Raw genomic sequence first — 18,961 nt, 5'->3', positions numbered from 1 at the left:
CAGATTTTAGATGCAAATCAGAGATGTACAGTTGCTGGGATTTTGGATGGTGTTGGTCTTAATTTGTAAATTGTAGACCCTTTCTCTGTGTAATCACTATCAACAGTCTGTGTAGTATATACTTAAATTGTACTGTGTGATAAAGCAATTCTTGGGGCGTTTGGGGTATGCTCCCCGGGAGATAAAAAAAAAAAAGACCCCTCAAATGATGTCTTCTAGTGAGGAAATATGGACAGATTTAGTCATACAACATAAGCCATCAATAGATTTAGGATTGAAACAAGATTATAATGCAGGATTGTTGCAATGATAACCATGACTTTTAAAACATTTCCCATCTTTGGAATTATTACAATGTAACATACAACAATTTAAAATGTACATAAGAATCAATTTGACGGCGGTTTCCATGAATGCTAGCAAAGCGTTGAACAAACTCATTTAAGTCAACTGCTTTTGCACGGTCACTCTCAATGCTGAGTACAGCTAAATGGGACAATCTCTGAGTTAGCATTAACGTGCAGTGCTTGTGCATCACCAGCTTATGGCACAGCTTAGACATCTCAGTTTAATTTGGCATGTCAACCATTTTTCAAAATTGGATAGTCATAGATGCTGGGAAAGTGGATGCATGCCAATTTTGTGACAGCAGTAGTTTAAACACAAACAAAGAGCTAGACTTGCGTTAGACCCTGATCTGACCTGACGATAATAGAAAAATTTGTTGAGACAACAAAATATTTTGGATGTTAATAACGTAACAATGTGGTTGATGCAGGGTTAACTGTCTGCTTATGGACTTTTTCGACTTGGTGTCCAACTTACCTCTAAACTTACTTACTGGTGCGGGTCTCCTTTGCCTTCAACGTCTAGGCTATGAACATAAAATGTACTTAAAAATATTATCTGATTTATAAATGGGGTGGCAACAGGGGTACCCCGTAGATCCGCCTCTGGGTCCACCAAATGGATCTTAATTTAGTATTTAAATCATTTAAAAAGACAAAAATAAGATTGTCCACGATTTTTAGATCTTTTGAAGAAAGTTTGATGGGTGTTTGCTTTTCAAAACTCACTCCTGTGCGTCCAGTTTGTTGGTTTGTTACCATTAACTAATACTAATATATATATATATATATATATATATATATATATATATATATATATATATATATATATATATATATAAAATGTTAATATCAAATAAAATATAAAAAAATAAGATGATTCAAACTTTACAAACTTAAACTGAAAAAAAACTTACATTTTTTTGTTTTTTGTTTTTCCTCTGCAACTGATTTTTTTATATAAAAAAATAAAAGTACTATATAAAAGTAAAAAGTCATAAATAAAATATAAGTACTAAAACAGAATATATATATATATATATATATATATATATATATATAATTTTTTTAAAAGACAGAATCACATAATGAAATTACTTACATTTTAGCAAAACTGAAAATATAAAAATGACATCTAATTGAAAACATCAATAAATACTATACAATAACACTAAAATAACACAGGTTTATAGGCTGTTTTGTAGGGTGTTCTCAGTCAGTTATGTCCAATTCCAAGTGCATATTCTGATCTCTGGATAAGGCCCAAGTAACTCCATCAATGTACTTCTCAGGGATTTTTTCCACTCCTTTTTATTACCAGATGTAAGTCTGATCACTTAGAAAAGTAATTGCACACCTCTGTTTCTGTCCATAACTGTAAAATCGATTTTGGTGCTTGTAAGACTGAGTGTGGGACAGAACAGATTTCTGTTGTTTAAGCAGTTAATAAAGACGGCTCTTTTTTTTACTTGTAAATCCCAAGTTCATTTTAACACATAAAAATAATCATCTGCTTTATTCAGTCATACAGTAAACTCATGATTAAAGCTTTAAGATTTAATGATTATCCTGACAAAATTATTTGTTAAATTGTAACATTATGCAAACGCTGTCACAAATTGTTTCAGTGGAGACCCCATTCCCTTTCAGACTTCAGATCTCTTTCACTAATGCACTGGATATTGACAGAACTGTTGTATGAGTGTCTTCTCTGTGTTTCTGCTCCTCTCAGGTGGGTCGCTGGTGATTGGGCGCAGTGTTCAGTAACCTGCGGCAGAGGCTTGCAGCAGAGGGAAGTCGGCTGTGTGTACCAGCTGCAAAATGGCACGTACATCCCCACCAGAGACCTGTACTGTCTGAGCCCCAAACCAGCCAGCGTACAGCACTGCGAGGGACGCCACTGCCTCACCGTCTGGGAGGCCTCCGAATGGTCCAAGGTTTGAGCTCAAGGCAGCTAACCCACTTGACCAACTTTAACTTGACTTACTTCTTGAAAATGCACAGAAGGTGTGTGCTCAAGCTGTGTGTGTGTGTGCACTTGAATGGGTTAAATGCAGAGCTCAAATTCTGAGTATGTGATGCCAGTTATATATACACTTTTACAACTGTCACAATGATAACATAAGCCGTGAACACCAAAACCCTAAAAATGTTGCAAATGTACATTTACAAAGCTTTAAAGATCAATTAATAACAGAAGAGTTAATGTTAGCATTTTATAAAATTATAAACTTCACATTTCTGTGATCTATGCTCTATTCACTATCATTGTAAGCCACACCTTAAGCTTGGAAAAGTTAGGATGAGTTTAAATGTTCTTTTCTAGTAATCAGTATTATGCAACAAATGCTGTCACAAATGTTTTTTTTTTTGTTATAGAAAAGGATGGACAAGTTGAAAAAATGTTTTTGTGATAGTGAGATTTATAATTAAAATAAATGCAAATAAAAATGCATCCCTGATGCCATTAGATGCTGAAAATACAGTGAGATTGGTGCAATGGTCAACTATATCCATCTAGTGCATCTTTACAGTCTAATGATAATAAATTAACACAGTGACAGAAATGTAAGAGCATGCTCTGTTGTGAATGGTCATTAACATTCACAAAATAATACTCCATTACATTTATTGGAAAATGCAAATATGGAATTTTTCACATTTAACTGTTCACACAGGAAACATGAAACGCAGAGCAGTGGAAAAACAAACAAACAAAAAGATTAAAGTTGACCCTTTTAGCTTGAAATGTTTCAAAAGCCAGTCTTAAAGGGATACTCCACCCCAAAATGAATTTTTTGTCCTTAATCATTTACCCCCATTCCGTTCCAAACCCGTAAAAGCTTTGTTTGTCTTCAAAACACAATTTAAGATATTCTGGATGAAAACTGTCCCATACACTGCCAAGTAAGTTTGAAAAGTAAGAAAAGTATGAAAGAGTAGATCATCAGAATAGTCCATCTGCCTTCAGTGGTTCAACCGTAACGTTATGAAGTGATGAGAACACCCTTTGTATGCGAAGAAAACAAAAATAGCAACTTTATTAAACAATTCCTTTGTTAACAGTCTCCTCTTTGTCTCTTCATATGCTGCATATGATATTCTGTGTCAGCCGTGCCACAAGGATGCGCTGTTTTCTTTCAAATCAAAGCAGAAATACATGTAGAAGAGCGTAGGCAGTTTGAGTGGTGTGGAGAGACACAGAGGAGACTGTTGACAAAGATATTATTGAATAAAGTCATTATTTTGGACAAATCTTTTGCGGGTTTGGAACAACATGGGGGTAAGTGATTAATGACAAAATGTTCATTTTATGGTGGAGTATCCCTTTAAAATTCATGTAACTCAAACAGCAGAGCTAGCATTAGCACTGCCATGGTCATGACTTTTTGGATGAGAGCATCTGCCAGATGCATAAAAATGTAAATTTTTGCCATAAATGCTATCGAAATTCAGAATTCATCACTCTTAAGGGCCGTTTACACAGAAAATGCAAGATGCAGGGCAGTGGAAAGGAAAAAAAGGTCTTAAAATGCAATTTTTTAGAGCTGAACTTCTTTTAACGTAGGCACAGTGGTCGAAGACATCCATTTAACATCAGGTTTGAGTAGAAAATTCTGGAAAAGCAGCACAACAGAATACAAAAACACCTTCTGTGTCAATGGCCTCTTATGATTTGATATTTATGTTTAGATCAGTTACAGGAGTTTTAAAGGTACAGCAGCAGAGGGTGAAAAATATGTCGAAATGTAAAAATAAATCACAGTACTTAAATCATAGCATTAGGAGCCTTGACTAACACAAGAAGATGACGTGCCTTAAAAAGTGTACACTATAAAGCTATAGTTCCTTTCATGAGACACATCCTGTACGACTGGACCATGTGAGGGTGTGTGAGAGGATGTGTGCTCTTGTGCCTGTGGGGTTTGTCCTGGCCTATGGAGGGCACTGTGGTTGTTTTGGAGTCTGTAGGTCTCATTTCAGATCTTGATGCTGATGTTGTGATCACTTCATTAGAGTAGGTTTAGTCAGCGGAGAGAAGTGAGACTCAACAGGAAGCCTGCTCTAATTACCAACACTCTTGCGTATGTCTTTATTTATCTCCATCCTTCTTTGCACCCAATTGCTCACTTATTTTATTTTCTGAATTCTCCTTGTCGTTGTATGTCCCAGTGTTCCTCTGAATGCGGTCGCGGCAGCAGGAAGAGGAGCGTGACCTGCACCAATCCTCAGGGTCTCTGTGATCCCGTGTCTCGTCCTGCAGAGGTGGAGACGTGTGAGGATCACTCCAAATGTTACGAGTGGAAGACCGGCGAATGGTCCAAGGTAGGGTGACCTGATAATCAGAAGCCGATATATAGAAGTGAGTCTGGAGTTAGTAAGATTGTTCAAAAGAAATTCATACTTTTATTCAGCAAAGGGACATTAAATATATCAAAACTGACAATAAAGTCATTTATAATGTTGCAAAAATTCCATTAAAAAAAGATGTATTGTGGATTCCACAAGCATGTGAAACAACTGTTTTCAATATTGATAATTAATAAGTAATGTTTCTTGATCAGTAAATCAGCATATCAGAATGATTTCTGAAAGATCATGTGACACTGAAGACTGGAGGAATGATGTTGAAAATACAGTTTGATCACAGGAAAAAAATAAATTTTATAATATATCATATTAGCAACCAGCTATTTTATATATATATATATATATATATATATATATATATATATATATATATATATATATATATATATATATATATATATATATATATATATATATATAAACGTGTCCGTGTGTGATTTAGGGAGTTTTGCATCACAAATAACACACATTTTTACTTAAAGGGGGGTTGAAATGCTATTTCATGCATACTGAGTTTTTTACACTGTTAAAGAGTTGGATTCCCATGCTAAATATGGACAAAGTTTCAAAAATTAAGTTTTACGTTTGAAGGAGTATTTTTGGAACAACTTCCGGTTTGTCACAAGTTTCGGAAAGTTTTTTTCGAGTATGGCTGTGTGACGTTAGATGGAGCGGAATTTCCTTATATGGGTCCTGAGGCACTTCTCCCGGAAGTGTGCGCGCTCCCGTATAGCAGAGCAATGAGAGCAGAGGCATTCACTGATCAGAGCGAGAGACCGAAATGTCACAAAAGAAGTGTATTTTTGGTTGCCAGGGCAAGACAACCCTGCACAGATTACCAAAAGAGAAACAGCATTAAGGGACCAGTGGATGGAGTTTATTTTTTACAGAGCATCAACGGAGTTGTGCAAGTGTTTGTGTTTGTTCCCTGCATTTCGAAGATGCTTGTTTTACAAACAAGGCCCAGTTTGATGACGGATTTGCTCATCGTTTATTTCTTAAGGATAATGCAGTCCCAATGAAAAAGGGTCACGATTGTGTGTTGGAACCGCAGGCGGTGAGTAAAACTGAGTATTGGCGTGTAAGCACATCAAGTAAACAACATGCCATGTTGTCATCAAACTGCACTTTCCACATGTACAGCTTAAAAAACAAAAAAAAAGATGACATAAAGTGGAACTTAGTCATTTTCCAAAACCGCTAAGCAAATATATACAGTTTCAGTACATACCACATAGAGACTTCGTTGCTGATGCTGCTCTTGTTAAATTTCAGCCTCTGGATCTGATTCTGGATCATAAATAAACGGCTGAATCTGACTGTTAGCAATGGTTTGCTTTGGTTGGTTTTGTCCTCAGGTAATGTCACAGCTTCCAAACGCTCTCAACTCAAAAGCCTACTGGTGCTCGTGATTCTTTAGCTCCGCCCACACGTCACGCCTCCAGACGCTCGTGTTTTTCCAGGAAAAATCGGTACAGACTATCTTTCTCTTATGAATATAATAAAACTAAAGACTTTTTGGAGTTATGAAGGATGCAGTACTACTCTATAGGTACTCAAGATTAATAACTCACTATTTCTCTGCTCAACACGGCTGTGATGCATCAGACTGCACCCTGAGTCAAATGAAAGCCGACAGGCAGACATTAGGCCGGTGAGAGAGCGCTCTGCACGCCTCCACAGATCTTCAGCTGAATCAGAGTTTGCACGCTGTCACATGTGATGCATGTAGGCTGTCAGCGGTTACCTTGCTGCTGCCCCGGTGGAGCTGACCGCTGCGGCCCAGGGTCGCCTGTAGATCTCCATCTGTCTGTTCCTCTGTTTCTCCTGAGGTTTGTGCTGCTCAGTAATGAGCTCTCGCCACCTCAGAGTGGACACGCCATTATCATAGTGCTGCTTCTCATGCTTTAGTGTCTGGTGTTTTGGGAATATGGGCTTTTCATTAGTCGATGTTCATATCTCGAGTACAGGGTCATTTATAGCCAATATTATATGGCTTACACTACAATAATGTAGTTCCTGACTTGCATACGAAGATTAATATTAGTTCTCTCTATGAGTGAACAAGTGTGCTTTTTTTAGCCTCGCTTTTGACCATGCAGAATCAGGACCAAGTAAGGCATTTTGCCAAAAAAAATTTGTACTCATATATGCAGTATTATAGCTTCAATCAGCAATTATAAGGGTCAAGCGCTGAAATAGCGGCATGTGCTTTGCTTTTGTTTGACGTTTATAGGTTTTGACCAATTGGAGGCTCAGTGAAACACATTTTCAGTATAGAGTACAAGATACAACAATTACAACATAAGTAATTAATGTTGTTAATTGGTGAATTGGAAATGAAAATCTAAATCTCTTTAGACATTTCTATGAGGCTTTGGGTTCAGGTAGAGGAGAAATAGTGAATGAACTTTCTAATTTCATTCAAAATGACAGACTAATACAGCAGAACTTATAATAGTAATTTACTCCTGTGATTGGAGGCGTTTGAGACAAAGGCTCAAGGAGACGGTTGAAGGTTGTGGATTATGTTTGTCTGACTGTGGTCTGTGGTCTGACCTCATGGTGAGACTGATCTTTACTGAAGGTCTCAATTTCACATTCATGTGTCTTTTGTGTTTTATCTATCCCTTGAAGAATATGCTAACATCATGGCCTGCTGGATTCGACTCACGTCCGGGGCTCTCAGTATTCACTATACAAGCCTCTGCGACATTTGTTTGTGAAGATGGCCGTATCATTTTGGGGGCAAATTAGAGGAAAATAGATTCTCCCATTAGTGAGACATTGGTGCAGAAAGCATCTGATATTTGTGCATGTGTCATGCATTTATGTAAAGAGCAGATGTTCCCTCTGTAGACCTGCTTCTTTTCATTTCAGTGGTCTGCAGAAAAGACGAGCTACATAGTTCCTGGTGTTATAATAATACTGTTTATATATCATAATATTTTGTTATGATTAATATAATTTGATTTTAAATATTTGGTATATACTTTTATTTCTATTTAGTTTTCATTTATTTTAACTCAACTAGCATTTGAACTTAAATTTGATAATTTGTTATTTCAGTTTTAAGCAGCTTTTATTTCTATATTTTCAGTTATTATTTTAGTTTGAGTAATTTTGTTATGTGTTTTTGTCATTTTAATGTGTGTATATATATTTATACTTTAGTTTCCATTTTATTTTTATTTAAGTTTTAGTTTTAATAGTTTTAATACGGCAACTTACATTTTATTTCAGTTGGTTCGCCAAGGCAACATTTCAATTTTTTTATTTAAATTTTTCATTTATGATCTTCATGTGATTTATATTTTATTTCAGCTGTATTTTTTAAGAAAAAAATTTATAATAGTTTGTTTTTTTAATGACTGCAGGATGATTAAATACTGTTGCATATATATATACATACATATACATACATTACTATTTACTGATTTATTAACTTTTTATATTTTATATAGATCATAATAGTTTTGCTCTCACCTTTATACTTAAGGATCAGTGCTACTTAAATAATTTAGCATGTTTATTGCTACATTAATCATGGGAGACTTAAAGTCATTCATTACACTTTTAACACTATTATACTGACAGATTAAGTACTGTAAGATTAGTTAAGTAAATATCAAGCTAATTACCATAACAGAGATTGTATATTATTCAGACACAAGGGATTATGGGTATTCCACACTTTTATTTTAGTTGTGTTTGTTGCAAGTTGTTGACTTCAGTCTGAACACAATATTGTATTGTAACAAATCCATCCTGACATTTTTTTCTTTCTTTTTACATTAATGAACCCTTACTGAATATTACACTCATTAACGCATGAGTATGAACATCCATTCATATGACTGACTGAGGCGGCTTGTGTGAAATTCTTCCACTGAATAGAAATAGCCTCTTTAGCTGAGGAGAATCAGGCTCTTTCTGTGCTGTGGCTGCTCTGCTTTCATCCAGGCTGTGGATTTATGTCACCCCTTTTCAATTATGTGGAACACATTGTGTGTTTTGGCACAAAATTACATATTACATATTTTATTTGTGAATGGGATAAGAGATCGTAGCCAGCTAGGATCAGTCTGTGTTTGGAGTGCTCTTCTCTTGTGTTAGTCTCAGTGCATTTGGTGTCTCCATCATGTCAGCCACTAATGGGCATCCAGGTAATAGAATTCAGGGAACATGAAATCACCAAAATAATATTTCAAAGGTGAAACATATTTTCATAATCTTTCATTTAAATGTAAGAACCTCTGAAATGACTTGTCTTGCCCATCGTGACCTACACCATGCAAGCTATTGGTTAGCATTAAATAGACAAGTCAGCCAAAAATGAGCATCCTGTTATGATTTACTCACAAAAATACAAATTCTCTTCTACAAAATACAAAACAACACTGGATCCCATTGATTTCCATTGTGTCCACTGTAAAAAAAAAATATTAATATATATATATTTTCCAAAATTTTTCCAATGTTTAATTCAATTTGTTCATTTGTAATTGTTGTGAAATGTACTAGCAATTTCTGAGGAAGAAATATTTCAAAGTAAATCCTGCACCAAATTATTTTTGACAGCGTGGACAACCAAAATATTCAGACATATGTACTTTTTAATTGTCTGCAAAAAAAAAAAAAAAAAAAAAGTTTTAATTTTGATTAAGGTTTTAGAAATGTTATGTGCTTTTGTCATTTTAATTAGTTTTTGGTATTTAGCTGTTTTTGATTAATTAATTGAATTTATTTTAAAATTGTATTACCCTTGAACTTAAACTTATTTTATTTCATTAGTTGCCATGTCAACATTTCTAATTTGCATTTATGTTTTTTACAGTTTTAAATATTTCTTTGTAGTTTTAACTGTTTGATTTAATGTTAGGAAGCAAAATTAATATGAATTAATTATTATTATTTTTTATTTTTTTTACCTTTTTTTGCTTTATTTTTAATAGTTTTAGTTAACAGTAACAACACAAAGTCATACAGGTTTGGAACGACATGAGAGTGCATAAATTATTACTTTTTATTTGACCTATCCCATTAAAACTAACCAGCCCACTTTAATATTAACCATTATCCAGTCCAACCTATTTAGTCATTCTAGACCACTGTTGTGGTAATACAGCATTTCTAAAAATCATTTCAATAGTTTCCACAGTCATTTTAAAATGCTGTATTATGTTAACATGAGGAAGGAGTTTCTGTATTTATCTTCATACACCAGATGTTAAAGCGCTCTGTCGTATTCATTAGCTCCAATCAAACATGGTCCTGTCTTGAGGGAGTCATAGACTGTGATTCAGAGCCGCCTTTGATCAGCAGATTAGATGTTTTTGGGTTGAAGCATGCGACGTCTCTTCTCATTCACAGTGCATGTGGTGTTGAGAACGGCTTTTCCCTGACTAAAGTTATTAACTAGACTCTGGCGACGGGCAGCGCTGAGATCAATGCTAACCTGCCACGCTGATTTCATTTCCAATAGCCCGTCATCCCCTGTAAACGTGAAATACTGTGCGTCGTTGAAAGGAGCTTGGGTTCCTCGGAGGCAGGGAAGTATATTGCTTTCATGCACCTTTTGCCACTTCGCTAAACAATTTTGGTTTGTTTGGTCTGCAGCCATGGCAGCCGACAGCTTCGTTTCTCCAGCCCAGGGGTCTGCGACAAATACTGCTTGATCTCACACTAATTTCTGAGAAGAAATGAAACCATGTAAGAAAAGTGAACCAAATGGCAAATTACACTGCTGTTCAAAAGTTTGGGCTCTGGAGGATTTATAGGTCACACTTTACTATAAGCTTCCATTTGTTAGCATTAGTCGACTTCTATTCATCAAAGAATCTTGAAAAAAATATCAGTCACAAAAGAAATCACGATTTTCACAAAAAATATGAAGCAGCATAACGGTTTTCAACATTGTTGATAACAATAAATGTTTCAAATCAGCATATTAGACTGATTTCTGAAGGATCATGTGACTCTGAAGACTAGAGTAATGATGCTGAAAATACAGCTTTGATCACAGGAATAAATTACAGTTTAAAATATATTCACATAGAAGACACTTATTTTAAATTATAATAGTATTTCAAAATTTTACTGTTTTTACTGTATTTTTTATCAAATGCATGAAGCCTTGGTGAGTAGGCCTGGGTATCGATTCAGATGTTCCAGATCGATTCGATTTCGATTCACAAGCTCTCAAATCATTTCGATTTCGATTCTTGATTCGATTTTCTATACTCTATTCTCGATTCAAGTCAATGAAGATAGATTTAATACAAATGCTATATGTATAAAAAAGAACAGTGAACATAAGTTTACAATTGGGTAATAAATAAAAAGAAATGAAGAGCCACAAACATGTATATTAAACTCTTTTATTTTAGGTACACCTGGGTACATTAAAACAGAACCCATCTCTAATTTTCAAATGCATAAAATTATGTTAAATAAAAACAAAACAATTTTGATGCAAGATGAAAAATTCTTTGTTCTTGTCCACAACACTATCGTTGTCGTCTTGCTTACGAAATTTAAACTGCTTCCATACCTCTGATTTTTTTGTGTGAAGATGGCATCAACATCGACAAACCACCATGCAACCATGCAGAATGTTTATATATATATATATATAAATATATAGAAAATATATACTTATAGAAATGCATTACTATGGATCTATTAGCATGTTAATATGCAATGCTCTCTCTCTCTCTCTCTCTCTCTCTCTCTCTCTCTCTCTCTCTCTCTCTCTCTCTCTCTCTCTCTCTATATATATATATATATATATATATATATATCCCCTGATCTAGACTGTATTTTGACTGCATCGTACTGAGGACTATTCATCTGTGTCATAATCAGGTCAATGTATTTTGTGTTTATCATTTTATCATGCTCCTTAGCCAGTGGTGAAATAACTGAATTTGTTCCCTCCCTGTCGAACTATAAGTCTATTAAAATGTATTAGATTGTCACAGAGATATGCTAATTTAATTTAGCTGGCGTGTTATTGGAGAAATAAAGCTTCCTTTGGGTCTTACATGCATGAGTGTGACGATGGCGGGGATACGTCCCACAGGAAGCAGAACGACACATTATTCAAGAACCGTTTCCTCCTGCTGTCTTCCACTGGAAATCTAATTCAGTCGGTTTACCGTGAGGAGATTCACTCAGAGTCTTGCATGTGTTTGTACGTTACATTTTTTTGGCCAGTTTTAATATGCTCTTATCAATTCATTTTCTGTGCTATTTCAAAACTTTATTGATGATATGGAGGCCCGTGTCTCAATCTTTATTTACTGTCCAGTATGTGGTTTGCATGAAAACAACAGAATTCTTTTAATGATTTTAATTATAAACTAACGTGTAGGGGCTGTTGGTGCAGTGGATAAGACACATGCCTTTGGTGTGATAGACCTAGGCTTGAATCCACTGTGAGACACCAATGTGTCCCTGAGCAAGACACTTAACCCCTAGTTGCTCCAGAGGTGTGCGACCTCTGACATAATAAAAGCGTCAGATAAATGTAAATGTAATGTATTTAGTTTATACGTTTCAGTTTATTCTAAAATTATGTTTGCCATCAATTGTTGAGTTTTGTCAAATTGTAAGGAGAGGGAATGTCCAACTCCTGTAAAAATGTATGTAAGAAATGATAACACTCATTATTAGTCCTGTTTTTACATTTAAAATTGCCAGTTGCCTCTGTTTGCTGTTGAATAAACGTGCATTAGCCTGACCAGCCTGGAAAAAAGATGGGTCTTTATTTTAAGGTTCAATTCTCACTATTAACTAACCATTAACTATGATTTTTGCCTCAATTAACTTCTAATTTACTGCTTGTTAATAGTTTATAAGGTAGTTGTTAAGTTTAGGGTATTGGGTAGGATTATGGATGCCATGCATTATATGTACTTTATAAGCACTAATAAACAACCAATATGTTAATAATAGGCATGCTAATAAGCAACTAGTTATTAGTGAGAATTGGACCCTGTACTAAAGTGTTACCGAAATATGTTTATGGCACGATTTGAGCTAAATAATCAATCAAGTGTGATTTTTTTTTTTTTTTTTGCAATTGTGATTTAAAATTTTCAGGTTTGCTGTGCTTATTTGTAGGGCTGCACATTTTAGCCAAAATGTCAATAATAATAATAATAATTATTATTATTATTTTTGCTACATAAAATATTTTATATATTTTTATATCAGATTTTATTCCTGATTTGAAATCTATCACAAAAACATTGCAGTTGAAGTAGAAAGTTGCTGTGTTGAAGTATTGAGTAGAGTCTGTATTGTATGAGTAAAATGAGGTCTGATGTGGAAAATGTTTTAATCTGTTGTGACCAGGGCCGGTTTTCCCGATAACAATTCATCTTAGAGCTTAAGAACGTTTTCTACGAGTAATTTTACGATCGTTCGTTATTGTTTCACGTGTGTTTCCCAACAATGCACGTAAAGCAAGTGCTACTTAGGAGTCGCTGTCCGTTTATCAAGTGCTGAAATCTCACGTTATAGAGTGGCTCTTAATTATAGTACACAATCATTTATTGACGTTAACCTAATGCTGCGTTCCAGACAGACAACATGGATATAATAACTATAATACAATACAATATTATATTATATTATACAATAAAAATGAAGAAAACGAGTTTTAAAGTGTACAATAAAGCACAATCATATCCTTATATTATAATCACATTGCACTTGAATCAATTTAAAGGTGTAATCTGCTGATTGTCCTGCAGGTGACCGTATAAATCTGTCTTCTTACGATGCACTTAGGGCTTAACGATTACTCCAGAGCACCCGTGGATCTACGATGATTTTCAAGTGCTACTTAAGTCACGATGCTTTTGGGAAACAGACCATAATATGAAGATCAGTCGTACGATCGTTTTTATGAACTTCTTAGGCTTACGAAGCTTTTGGGAAACTCAGCCCTGGTGATTGGTTGATTGCAGTGCTCCTCATCCTGTGGGCGGGGCTTGCAGTCCAGAGTGGTCCAGTGCATGCACAAAGTGACCGGTCGCCATGGCAGTGATTGCCCAGCAGTCCTGAAGCCCTCCGCATACAGACAGTGTCATCTTGGGACATGCAATGTGAAAGTCAATGTGAACACCATCACCTCCCCGAGACTGGGTAAGACTTAAGCAGTGTACTGTTTTTTATGATTCTGAGTTTTTTATCATTATATGTCCCTGAATGTTCAGTTTCAACCAGATGTATGACACAATCTACCCCCCACCCAGAAATATTATTTAAAATATATATGTACTGAAATAAAATAATAATAATCTTATTTTAATTCAACTAGGCTTCATGACAAGACAATATTTTCAGTTTAGCTTCCTTTAAGCTGAAGAACTAAAATGTATAAACGAAGTAAAAACTTATTATAGTTATGTTTGAAAAATAATTGCAGAAAATAAAAAAAATCTAATAGTTTGTTAATATTACTAAAATAAAACTGAACACTGAATTATATGCAAAAACATTAAATGTATTTTCTCATCAAACATACTCCAATAGTTAATAATACAATTTGAAACAGCTTTTTTAATAGTGCAACAGCAACATTAGCATCTTCTAGATGAGCCTGCGTGTCTGGAGGGATGTTGATGCATGTTGTCTGGGATTGTGTCGATTAATTGAATCTATGAAATGCCGTGTCCTGTCCTTCTGTCATTTGTGGCAGCTGCATTGACGTACAAGTGCGCTGGGGATCAGTGGGCGGTTTACTGCAGGGTGATCCGAGAGAAGATCCTGTGCCAGGACATGCGCTGGTACCAACGCTGCTGCCAGACCTGCAGAGACTTTTACACCAGCAAAATGCCCCCCAAGAGATAATGACCCCACCACTCCCACTCACAGAGGTTTCTTTTTGTCTTCTCCATTCGTACTGTCAAAAACAAGGTTTTATATTCTTATTAAAAATGTTCTTATGTGAAATAATGAAAGCAGTGGAACTGATATTTCCAGCAGAACACAATTACGTAAACGTGAGTGTTTCTAACTATGCATTAACTTTATCACCCCCTGCACTGAGTATGTACTTGCAGTGTGTTAGTCAAGTGTTTGCGTACTTGCATTTTGTTTGTTTCTTGTTTTCGGACTTGAAGGTTTATCGTTTTTGCCATGTTTTGCTGTAATCCACACTTTGGCCCTGGAAGTGACTTCTTCAGCATAATGACCTGCCTGTTGCACTGTGGGTAAAGCTCAGTTATTTTTAAGGCCACTGGTTGGCCAGTAACCAATGGACTTTGTAACAGCTTTTTTTTTTTCACGACCTCTATCAACAATCTTTTGTCTTGTATTTTTTTATTTTTTTTATTAATTGTATTATTGCCTGTGTTATATTGGCTCTGCAACCCAAACATAGTGAACTTCCTTGCTTTTTTAATCACAATTGATTGAGTTTAGATATTGATTTCAATTTAGTAACATGCAAATATTGTATAAAATAATAATTTCTGATTAGATTGATCAATTCATGCATTCCCTGGGAATCGAACCCATGATTTTGCTGTTGCTAGCAGTATGTATAATTGCGTACTGCTAAACAATAATGCATAGCATAATCTAGCATAATCTATTTTTGCATGCAAGCAATAACAGCATAATCTATTTTTAAAATAATGCATGCATGCATGCTGTAATGGATTACGCATTGCATTTTTTCTCTGCATGTTCAGCAAAAGAAGGCGATGCAATCATGCCTCCTACCTTTCTGAACAGCCTTCACGCTGAGAGTCTATGTAGGCAGCTCACTAGGTTTTGTAAAAGAGCTGAAGTAGCTTGTTATTTAGTTTATCAAGAGCCATCTCGATGAAGTCGAACAGCCAAGCTAATTCTCTTTAAGATTGAAGTATTTAATATTCAAATAAGGCTAATTAGTGACTCTTACAGAGCCATTTTTATATCACAGACTTTTTGAAAAATAGCATTGCAGTCCAAATCTCATCATTAAGATCTGAATACAATTGATAGGATTACTTTACAGATACTTTACAGTCAGGATGTGGTGAGAAAATGTGAAAATTTAGGTTAGGTTGGCATTTCATAAAAAACAAAAACAAAACAACAGCCCATGTTTGAGGGTGACACTGCATATGTGTGCATGAGAAACTCTGTTTCAAACCCTACTGAGCTACATAGGGAGCTCACTGACACTAGTGACCAATTTGGAGTGCACTTCAAATGCAAACGTAGCATACATATTGACCTTCATACTCTGCTGATGCCTTTAAATGCTCACTAGGTTTTGGAACAGAGCGTATATATGTGTGTGTGTGTGTGTGTGTGTGTGTGTGTGTGTGTGTGTGTCCGAGACCTTGGCTCCCATCTACCAGGTTGCACAAGGTCACAGCAGGTGCTAGACAAATTTCACTACTGTGAAATTCAGCCGTTTCTCCACGTTTTGTTCTTGTACTTTTGTATGTATTTAAATGAAACATATTTTTTATGTTTGTTAGGATTATTTAATACATATTGTATCTACCTGCTTCTGTCATAACTATTTGGTGCAACAGCTTCATGTTCCAGGTTTGGTGAATATCGCTTCTGTATTCCAGTACTGTAAGTCAGTAGTTGCACATGTGATTGGTACTTAAAATGCCACTTTTAATGGTGCTTATTTGAAATGACTTACATTTCAGACTGTTCACACACAAAAAATAAATGTATATCCTGTATTATGATGATTTTGCGTGTGTGCATCTATGCTTTTATGCTTATAATCAGTATTTTGCATTATGTACTAACATTTCTGATTCAAGGTTTTTCTTTGTCTATTCAGTTTTGCTTCAGATATTTAATTTAGTGAGCTAGCTGGTTTGTGCAATGGTTTAAAACTTTTAATTTAAGAATGTTTGAAATGTCTGTGGAATGGAATGAAACCAAAATGCATGTTTTATGATGCTGTAGATAACAGTAGGAGTTTCCTACATGATGTTTTGCCTCTTGGATTTGCTCAGCATCACTGTCATGTCACAACCTTGTGAAGTTCTCCAGCTCGTTCTTCAGCTTTGCATTTCACTGATTTTGTTTGTGGGCTGTAACACTGTGAATATATTACGTTCAGAGGATCTGTGAGTGTATGCATGACGGACGGCTGGACGTAAATCTGCCGCTGTCAGTGTAATGGCGCTGGCGCAGCTGTGAAGGACGTGAGGAGAAGGTCACCGTCTCTGGATGCTTTGAGTTTCAGTGAGTTTTCTGATCTTCACACTCACTCTTACAGTCAATATTAAATCAAAATACTGTTTACTATATCAATACACTTTGCTGCCCTTATTGTCAATGTTTCATCAGTGCACGGTATATAAAAAAAGTTTGTCATCATAATCTTCATATTTTAATTTTTTTTTTTTTTGCTGACCTCACAAACCCCATTGACTCTGACTCCATTTTGGTATGTAATGGCCACTTTTTATGATCTATACCAAGTCTAGATTCATATTTTCTCATTATAAATAGCTTTACTCTGAAATATGTCACATTATAAAAGTTAATGGGCTGAAATAGGACACTTTACATTGATTTTTAAGCAAGACAGAGTACAACTATAGGTCTATCTCTGTAAAAAAATATCCTTTTTTATTTCTTTTATAAGTTGCACCAGAATAGCCCTTTAAATTTGACAGCGTTTTACATTAAAAAACAATGTTAAACCATTTACAATGTTAAACGTTACTTACCATATACTTACAGTTTACTGATTAACATGTTTTACTGTAATATATATACAGGTGCTGGTCATATAATAAGTTGATTTATTTCACTAATTCCATTCAAAAAGTGAAACTTGTATATTACATTCATGCATTACACACAGACTGATATATTTCAAATGTTTATTTCTTTTAATTTTGATGTTTATAACTGACAACTAATGAAAATCCCAAATCCAGTATCTCAGGAAATTAGAATATTGTGAAAAGGTTCAGTATTGAAGACGCCTGGTGCCACACTCTAATCAGCTAATTAACTCAAATCACCTGCAAAGGCCTTTAAATGTTCTCTCATTCTAGTTCTGAAGGGTACACAATAATGAGGAAGACGACCATTGACACCTTGCACAAGGAGGGCAAAAAAGTAGAGGCAGCACAGTGTCTGGAAAAGCTCAATAGCTTGTCAAAAATCTTAAAATCTTGGTTCTCATCCTCAAATTCAGGTAGAGTAAGCCTTGGTCTTTTTCATCCAGGAAAACACTGATACCATTGTAGCAGCCAGCAAAGCTCTCCAGAGTGTGTTGCGTCTGTCGGTGCGTGAGAACAGATCGTTTGAAGGTTTTCAGCACATATTCATGAGCTCCTGAAGATCTCAATCTGAAATCACAGTCTTTTTCTTCACGTGTTATCCAGTAGTTTCATGAGTTACCTTTTCCTCAGTTAACTCGACAGCTCCTTAAACTCTTCAGATGAATGATGTGGAGGGGTGAAACATCTCCATCATCTTTGCTTTGATTTGGATTCTTTTGCGCTGCAGATGTTCATTGGAAATCTCTAGTGGAGACATCATTCATTACAGAAGAGTCCATGTTCTTTTTAAATGTCTTTGCTGTCATCCTTCTGGCAACACGTTTGACACAGATTTAGTAATTATTTTTATTATTATTATTGTGCTAAATCATAGAGCCAGCATAGCCCAAACATGTTTCTACCATTTAAATTACACTGCAAAATGCAGAGAAATTGTATTTAGCAGTATTACATTTTTTTTATATATATATATTTTGTAATTTTGACAATGGGATTTTTTAGTGCATGAGATGTATGGTCTTCTTTTTTTGACATTTATGTCCTTTTTGGCTGTATAGGTTACTATCCATCTCCTTTATATGTCAGGGATTCCCATATTTTTTTGGCAGTCGAACCCCTTCAAACTAAAGTTTTAAAATATTTACTTCTGGTTCATTATCCTTATACCTTCAGATAAACACCCAATGATGGGATTCACACTTCATCTACACCGATATTGACTGGAAATGCACATGAGCAACTCAAAAATCCCAGTGAAATGAACCAAGCCAGTCCCGGTCATATTCCCAGCAGGACTGTAATACATTCACATGCTCAATTATGCTCTCGTCCTCGATTAATAACAGCATAGAAGGGGTTTGTCACGGCCCGGCTGGTCGTCTTTGTTTCTCTGTTAATCTTGTTCTCTCTCTAGACCTCCCATCGAGTCCAGCAGAAATCAGTCACGATGCTTTAGTCTGTTTCAGA

General features: G+C 35.4%; 1 protein-coding gene across 2 annotated transcripts in view; it reads left to right on the top strand.

Moving 5' to 3' along the window:
* Positions 1 to 16,435, top strand: part of LOC113051914 (A disintegrin and metalloproteinase with thrombospondin motifs 17-like) — a 94,610-nt gene extending 78,175 nt beyond the window's left edge. The window contains exons 20-23 of one of the 2 annotated variants that reach the window (XM_026216095.1): positions 2,080 to 2,284; positions 4,521 to 4,673; positions 13,697 to 13,874; positions 14,431 to 16,435. In XM_026216095.1, the coding sequence (XP_026071880.1) occupies positions 2,080 to 2,284; positions 4,521 to 4,673; positions 13,697 to 13,874; positions 14,431 to 14,582 (688 nt within the window). In that variant the 3' untranslated portion in view covers positions 14,583 to 16,435. Of the gene's footprint in view, positions 1 to 2,079; positions 2,285 to 4,520; positions 4,698 to 13,696; positions 13,875 to 14,430 lie in introns of those variants that run through there. The other variant, XM_026216094.1, reaches the window with a different exon arrangement.
* Positions 16,436 to 18,961: the final 2,526 nt, after the last annotated feature.

This window comes from Carassius auratus, chromosome 32, assembly GCF_003368295.1.
Source record: "Carassius auratus strain Wakin chromosome 32, ASM336829v1, whole genome shotgun sequence".
Lineage (NCBI taxonomy): Eukaryota > Metazoa > Chordata > Actinopteri > Cypriniformes > Cyprinidae > Carassius > Carassius auratus.
The sequence above is the reverse complement of the archived record's forward strand: the minus strand, read 5'-3'. Positions and strand labels throughout refer to the sequence as shown.